Source organism: Rosa rugosa, chromosome 2, assembly GCF_958449725.1.
Source record: "Rosa rugosa chromosome 2, drRosRugo1.1, whole genome shotgun sequence".
NCBI classification, from domain to species: Eukaryota; Viridiplantae; Streptophyta; class Magnoliopsida; order Rosales; family Rosaceae; genus Rosa; species Rosa rugosa.
In genome coordinates this window covers 26,474,544-26,482,969 of record NC_084821.1, presented here as the reverse complement: position 1 = coordinate 26,482,969, position 8,426 = coordinate 26,474,544, and the positions used below count along the sequence as shown (strand labels likewise).

At 36.7% G+C, this 8,426-nt stretch overlaps 1 protein-coding gene across 2 annotated transcripts; it reads right to left on the bottom strand.

Annotated features, from left to right (window-relative positions):
- Positions 1-2,011: 2,011 nt before the first annotated feature.
- On the bottom strand, positions 2,012-7,958 carry LOC133733445 (protein DETOXIFICATION 42). Of its 2 annotated transcripts, none has more exons than XM_062161065.1 (14): positions 7,690-7,958; positions 7,061-7,178; positions 6,590-6,711; positions 4,940-5,168; positions 4,628-4,818; positions 4,339-4,474; positions 4,135-4,231; positions 3,922-4,022; positions 3,604-3,767; positions 3,089-3,160; positions 2,887-3,003; positions 2,696-2,791; positions 2,270-2,391; positions 2,012-2,191 (listed from the first exon to the last, which is right to left on the bottom strand). In XM_062161065.1, exons 4-14 carry the CDS (start codon positions 5,157-5,159, stop codon positions 2,149-2,151), a joined length of 1,359 nt encoding a protein of 452 aa, XP_062017049.1. In that variant the 5' UTR covers positions 5,160-5,168; positions 6,590-6,711; positions 7,061-7,178; positions 7,690-7,958; the 3' UTR covers positions 2,012-2,148. The 2 variants fall into 2 exon arrangements, with proteins under 2 accessions (XP_062017049.1, XP_062017048.1); XM_062161064.1 differs by having other exon boundaries at positions 4,940-5,149; positions 6,997-7,178; positions 7,690-7,957.
- Positions 7,959-8,426: the final 468 nt, after the last annotated feature.

The following is an 8,426-nucleotide window of genomic DNA, read 5'->3' as shown; positions in this document are numbered from 1 at the left end:
CATGTACTTCCTTTTCGGGGTTAAAAAGCTTCTGATATGGCTTTATAATGATCTTTTAATTTGATGCATGTTCAGAATTTGGTTGAACAAGCTCAAGCTAATATGACCTCATAGACACCAATTCAAGTGAGCACACCAACACACCAATTCAAACTAATGTGACCTCAAAGACACCAACTCAAGTGAGTACACCAACTCAAGCCAACAAATTTTCCATGCATGATATTGTATGTTTAGAACATTTATTTGATGTTAAGTAATAAAGAAGTATATTGTGGGTATGCAAACGAGGAGGTAAAGTTGGCAGAAGAGGTGTGCGAGGAGGTAGAGTTGGCAGAGGAGCTACACGAGGAGGTAGAGGCAAACAAACTAGTGCACTGAATCAACAAGAAAGTCATGTACTGATAAAGTAATCTGGGGTTCACATCCAAAACCATGCCAATTGGCAATGGATGGAGTGGCCCAAACCTTTATATACCCATAGGCAAGGTCCCATTTTCCCCATGTGGGATGTATATATTTTCAACAAGCCCTCGCAAGTGTGGCGAATTTTTAAGCCATATATGTGGACAACTTTTGGGTGACGTGGAGCCCGTGTGGCCGTTAGGCATGCACATGTGGGATAACCCGCTCTGATATCAGATAAAGTAATTTGGGGTTCACATCCAAAACCAATTAGCAATGGATGTAGTGGCCTAAATCCTTATAAACCCATAGACAATGTCCCATTTTTCCCATGTGCATGAGATGTATATATTCTCAACATGTACCATCAGTAGCAAGTATTAGGGTGATGAAACCATAAGTATGAACAATGCTCATTTCATGTTTGATTGGTGCTTTTAGTTTGTTTTTTGTATGAACAATGTGACAGATGCATTTTTTCGTTTTCATTTCTATTTATATGAATAAATTATGGACCTTCTAGGTAAATCGAGGAGGCCATAGGAGGTAAGTGCCAAGGCAATCTACAGCTCCAATAAGCACACAAGCAACTGGAAATTGCGCGAGGCAAATATTAGGACAATCTGCTACTACAACAACCACCCACTCTTCAGTTATTGCCAAGAGGGTAAGGCCTTGGAGGCCATAGAGTTGATAAAACATCAGACTTTAGGAACATGGTGACAATTTTTGTGATATCCAAGTTGGAATTAAGTCATATGATTAAATAACTTTTATGTAGACCATATTTTGTTTGGGTTAATTCATCTTATTCTCAGACATATGAGAAAAACCTATGTGATGTGTTGATGATCAAATCACCTTTTATGGTTTCTCAGATATGGAACTTGTTTTTTAATAATTTGTATGATTCATTTGATCTGAGTAGAATCATGGATTGAATGTATAATGCTTTTTTTTTTTTTTGCTTGTTTGATACTTTGATGCATTGGTTGGTTTTGAAAACTTAGATTTGCCGGGAAAAAAATGAAAAAATAAAATTACAAAAATACCCTCATATGCACATTATGTGTTAGACATCTGGACGGAAAAGTTATCCGAAATTAGCTTATTTGACGGTTGGATAGTAACTTGACTAATTCGGAAATCCGAGGATAGCAAACTGGCTGAAATAAATCATAGGGTAGCAAATTGATGGAGAAAGTTGAGGGAGCAAATTTCCAATTACGCCTTTTGAAATTCAACCTCCCCTATGTAAATTCCACACCTCACTCTGTCTCCCTCTTCCCTATGCTTAACTACTTCATTTCTCTCGGAGCTTTCAACCGCAAAAGACGCCCTCTGCAGTCTGCACCATGGCTCTAACGTCGTTCATCGAAGTTCACAGAGCATCTCATAGTCTCACTTCACCATACAGAACCTCCTGTACGGATTCAACTCTAAACTGGTTTCACTAGCTTGACTGGGCATGGCCATTGGCGACTACGTTTTGAACTTGTTAGTTATTGTCTTCAACGGTCCCATCCTCAAGAAATCTGTGTGCTTTAACAGGACCCGTTGGTCATTTTAGCTTATTAAGATGAATAACATGGTTATTGATTGCTACTTTTTGGTAATGTAAGTACTCTAATTGAGCTTTCTATAAATATTTCAAGATAAAAATTTCAAGTATATGGAATTCTGCAACTACTGAATCAAACATAAACTATTGATTATTGAAGCCTCAAGTAAATTAAGGGTCACTTAGGTCCTGAGGAATTGCCAAGGTCCTGTTCCTGTCCCTATCCTGCATTTGCATAGTAAATCAAGTCAGGCTAAAGCTCAATATTTTGCGTGCATGCATGGAACAATTTTTAAAATGTACCTCCAAAATCCAGCAAACGCACGAAGACTCATATAGATGGACAAAGCAACCCAGATGCCAATGAATCCATTTGTGTAGGAGAGAATAAACAGGAATAGGATGCTGATAATAGCCACCAGAACCTAGAGAGAAGGATGATGACCATCAACTTAATTTTCCAAATTAATGAACTGACTCTGGTGTCTTTTAGCTTAAAAAACAATAAACATGTTGGTGACATCAAAGCACATTTTAGTTTCTTTTTGTTTGAACATTGAACACATTATGCTCTTTAGTACCCAGAAACAATAATCCGTAAGTGCCTCACCTCAATTTTTGTTTATAAACAATAATATCCAATTATATGCTAGTAGATTAAGACTTTGAAAATAGATGAGTGCACATCATAAATTGTACGTAGTGCAAGAAAGGGGGCAGAAGACTTGCCATAGAAAATGCTGCATAGGCAAAATCAGAGCCTCCAAAGTTGACGCCGTCAAAAACAAATGCCAAGGCATTGATGGGTTGAGTGGCAGCAACAAACTGGTATAATCGGAAGCCAGTTAACTAATAATGTCATTTGGGATCGAAGATATATAATCAGAAATATTTTCTCTGTTTAATACAAAAAGACTTACTGGTATGCCTATGCCAATAAGATGCAGGACATTGACATCTTTTGTAAATAACCTTGCTCCATACTGCAACCCCACTCCGAGCATGAATGCAAGCACCAACCCCAAAACCAATCCTAACTGCAGTTAAAATGTATCTATGGAATTTTAGAAAATGATATCTCCTTTGGTATAACTTAAATATATCTGTAGTATTATTAAGAACCTGCAACACTCGGGATGCAGCGGCTGCAGCTTTGTCATAATCATTCTTTGCAAATGCACTTGCAAGTATTGCCTGAAAGTATATATGAATCAAGTACTACCTAGTCAGTCCATAAAACAAGAAACTGAAACATTGAGATAGTTGCAGATAAACATACACTTATCAACTAGGGATGTAAAACTAAGTTCTTCCCTTGGATTTCTAAACAAAACCATAATCAGGATTCGAGCTCTTTAGTTTTGCAATATATTATGTCTAATGTGAATCACAATCGCTCTGTAGCTATATGTCAGTATGTCTACTGACCACATTAGTACTTCACTACTCTGTGTTCAGTTTTCTGAAAGTGATTTCATCATTCAGCAGTGACAAAGTTCAAATTAGGTTTATGAGAAAATTAAGGAGAATTAACTCATTCACAATGTGCTTTGATGATTTTCATATTTTCAAAACTAACAAGAAATTATCATTGCAGTAGTTTCATTCATTAAAGAAATAACGTTTTAATTTCTAACCTGTCCTGCAACAGCCAGTCCGTCAGCTAGAAGAGATGTTGCCAACCAAACTTGCAAGCAGACCTGAAATGCAGCCATGGATGTTGGTCCCTGGCGTGCAGCCAATGATGCAGCCAGGGTCACGCAGAATGTAACCGCAATGACCCTCATCAATAATAGAAAACCTGGAGTCATGAACAAAGGAGGAGTTTCAAATACATAATGCTATCTTCTGGAAATATCAACTACTGAAATTTAGGGAAAGGAAAATATCAAATTAAAATTTTTATCTCTCTATTTTTCCAGTCACCACTGTTTACTTGGGAATTGAATCCTCACCATTTTTAAGAAATCGACCAAATTGGAGATGTTCAACACTTGGGGGTAAGAGATCAACTTGAGCTATTAAACTCCAAAAGAGGATGACTGACATTAAGTACCTAGAATGACCATTTTAGCAATTAGAGGCAAGGTGACACAAAATATATCATTCTAGAAAAGTCAAGAAACAAAACAGACATAGGAATGGAGCTTAATTTTAATAAAACTTACTGAGATATAACATGGGCGATAGCTGCACCATTCACACCGAGATGAAAAACGAATATAAATATTGGATCTAAAATTATATTTGTTGCATCTCCGACCACTATATTGAAACAGACAGTTCATGAATTAGAACAACCAGGAGCATGTGATAAGCTAAAGTACAAAAGATCAAGTAATAAGCTAAAGTAAAACTCTACTATGGCATACCAGTGGCAAATAAAGGAGTTTTTGTATCCTTGAACCCACGGAAGACTCCTTGCATAGCCAGTGAAAGAAGAACCGCAGGAGCACCGAGTGACCTCAACATCAAGTACTGTTGTGCTGGCTTGAGCATTGGGGAATCCTGAACAAACAACAGCTTCTTTCTGTTATTAGTTTTATAGTGATTTTTATAGTGACGTATTTAGGACTTAGTAAAACAAAAGATTAACTCAACGTTACGTTTACATCTAATAAATTCTAGAGCGATTTTGTTATCTTGGCAAAAAGAACTTACAGAGCTGACTCCCATGAAGTTCAATAGAGGTTTTGCTCCAGATATGAGGAATATGGCTTGAATAAATCCAAGAATGCCGCCAATAACCATTGCTGATGATGCTGATGGGATATACCTTTTTTTATGACCGGTTGCAACTACATCGAAGCTTACATCAACCTGTTTTGAGTTGTATGCATTCTTACCAGTATCTGACAAAGAAACAGGAACAGACGGAAACACTCATGTAATAAGTATTTAGATGCTTAGTAAAAGAAAATAGTACAAATGCATACAGATTATATCTATAGAAAAGGAGGATGCATTCTATACCAGTTTCTGGTAACAACTGTTTAGTTTCCCCATTCGTTGGTGAACATGTTTCCAGGTGACTGTTCTCATTTTCTTCAGGTCTCGCTCTACCAATAGTGTCTTCTTCAGCAACAAAAGAGGTTGTGACACTAACAAGTGGAAATATTGTGATTCTTGATACTTGATTGAACAAAGCAATTGATACTCCTACAGCAGCAAGCTCCACTGAACCTTTAAACATTAACACAACCTGGTTGATAAAAGATCATTGATATACTTCAGTCTAACCTAACTGCTTGGAAGTGAAAATTTATTTTGGAAGGTTAACATAGATACAAATCCTAGGCTGCAACTTGTCATTTCAGTATATAGGAGCTAAAAATTAAGGCCAGTCTGGTTATGAATAGATCTACAAATATGAACCAGGCTCTAGTGATGCTTCCTGTAAGCTATGCTTTTGGCCAAATGAAAGCATTGCTCATGCCGGAGGGAGATTGTGGATGAGATAGAAACTTATAGGATATGATTGAAATATATATATGGAACTTAAAGCAAGGTTTATGGCTAATTTGAATTCTAATACATCCACCAATTTGTATCCTCTATGAGCAATGCTTTTAGGTTCTGTTCCAAGTGTCCCTCTTCTGATGGAATATAGTATGTTGAGTCTTCAATTATGCAATTGAATTTGGAGCCTCAATCACCCTCTAGTCATCCTATTATTGTTATTCTTTTTCAATGAAGGTAGGGTAACTAAGACCATTTGTTTCGATCAGGTCTATCTTCTGGGAGCTGCTTGACTTGAAACTGAGCCATAACAGTATAATCACAATTTGCTAGCTGCTCCATCACCTTCCAAGTTACTCCACCATTTCAGCTTTCGATCATTGGCTGAATCATCGTCTGATCAACAGGCTTCGACTTCTATGCATCGACATATTATCAGTTCACATTCACACTCAGATTTTTAAAGCTGAAGCTAGTGATTAGCTCAAACTAAATTTTGATAACTTAGAGTTAACTGAAGCAGCAAGAGTGGTGCATCTGGATGTGGTGTCAATGTCTATTCTGAAGAACAACGCAATTGCATATGCATTGGATGTTTGTGTCATTATCTTGATGAGTCTTGTCTTTGACTTAAATCTATTGATAGATGGCATTGACAGAGTTCGCAGAATTAGAGCAGTTTTTGTAGTTTTTTGTTTGCTTGTGGATCTTTGTATGGAAGACTTATTTTACAGGTAGTAATTGCTTAATAGATAAATATCAAAATCCAAGCATATGCTTGCATGATAGCCATGATGTTATGCTGGCCATATATTTGATTATGGCTTCTCCTGTAGAAACCATGTTCCTGTGATTTATACCAAGTTTATAATTTTTTCTGAGAGGCCATATTTTTAGCAGCAAATCTGTTACAGCAACAATGACGAGCTAGTGCACAAATTAACATGCACTAATATTTCCAGCACAAGTGATGCACCAGAACTACTCCTTGGTTCACATTAGTGACGGGCCTTAATTGTGATCTTTTGGTTCTCCTCTGGATTGATAAGAAAGACATATTCTATATTTTGCAATCAAATCATGCATTTGCGACCAAGCAGCAGAATAGTAGAAAATCAGATTTAAAACTTGTTTGATATCGAAGGGCATACAAAAAAAAAGTACCTATTTGTCCAATGAATGCTGTGTCGATTAGAGATGCGATTGGATCAGCTGTCAAAGCCAGTGCTGCAGGCAATGCAATCGACGCTATTTCTAAACCGAGTTTGTCCAACTTAAAAACATATCTGGCCATCATAGCACAAAGAATCCAAGCATTAGATCCTAGACATATTCGTTTTTTGATCAGTAAGCAATTAATGGCATATTGGAAACAGAGAGTGCAGAGGTATGAAAGGCTGAAGAACATACATATATCAATGAGAGTAAAGGCTATGTTGTTAGAGAAAATACTTTTCATTGTTTTCTAGCAAATACATGAAAGCCTTCTTTTTTATTCTGGCTAACTGAAAGCATGAAAGCCTTTTAACAAGAGGAAAAGAAAAGTAAAATGCATAAAGTCAAAATAGTACCTGAGATCCTTAAAGAAAATCAAGATAGGAGTATTCTTTCTGTTTTCATAGGAATATGATTCACCTTCTTCAGCCATCAGTTTGAATCCGGAATCACTGAGTTGCTTTCCTCGCTGGGATGGTTACAAAACAAGTTGCATTAACGGGCAGAATTATGAATTCACCAAACTCTGCTCCAGACCCTGCAGATTACATTATACTGTCATTAGCTTCATTGCTTTCAAATTCATTATATATATTCAACTTAAGAAACATTATTAATAAAGTACCTAATATGACGAAACAGAATGCATGAATTGAAAACTAATTCCAATTAGCCCTTGAACATGTAAATATATATTGGTAGATAAGAATCATTACATTCTTGCTCTCATTTTCTAAAACCTTGGAGATCCAAAGCAAACCATATATCAAAATAAAGTCTTTCAATTAAGAGTTCCACAGATAAAGGAAATCCCTGAATTATATACAAGGTTCATACATATATATATATATATATATATATATATATATACCAGTTTAGAAACCTCAACACCAAACAAAGCTAGGCCACTTTAGTCGACAAGAAAAACTAAGCTCCAACCAGACGATCATAAGATATCTCAGAACTAAAACTCAGACATTTCAGGTTTGCACGATCAAAACCATTCATGAAAGCCAAAGTAGAGAAGAGAAAAGCAAAGGGTCTCTCACCTTGATCACCAACATGAAAGCATCTCTATATGTCAAGTGAAGAAGAATACCCAGTATGGAATTTGGCTTTGATGAAACTTCAAATTTAAAGAGCCAGACTTTATTCTCTCCAGCTTTTAAACCTCAAGAAAAAGCTTCTCTTTCTTTTTCCACTTTGACAAGGACATTCACAGCAGTATGATACCATCCATTCACAACCTATGACAGACATTTAGTATACAAGAGAAACAGAGAGAGAGAGAGAGAGAGAGAGAAGCAGCCATTAATTCTTACCAACCTCCAATGCTATAAACAGACCCCGGTTAAAATCGCTAAAAATAAAATAGAAAAATAACCCAAAATTTATGGTTGAAAATAAAAAAGTTTACTGCAGTAAACATTATATTCTTGTCATCAGCCAGCAGTGGCTGTTTCTGGTCAAGATGTGGCCATGTAACCACTTATTGTGGATCCCAGCAATGCGCACAAAAAGCTTCTTTTCTTTTTGTGGTAGTGGATTGCTCCAAAAACCGAATGAGGCGATCGCATGGTAAAAGCTGCAATTATTTGCAACGAATCTTTGAAAATGGCTTTAGATGGGAGCCAAGTGTCCATCGTTAATATGACCAATGGAGGTTAAAAATCACCATTTCTTGTTGCGCTCTATCAGCTAAGAACCTATCTGTTCTGATATTGATCCTGTCCTTAGAGGTGTCATGCTGTTTTCCTTTGCATGGTGAGTCATGCCTTGCAGACAG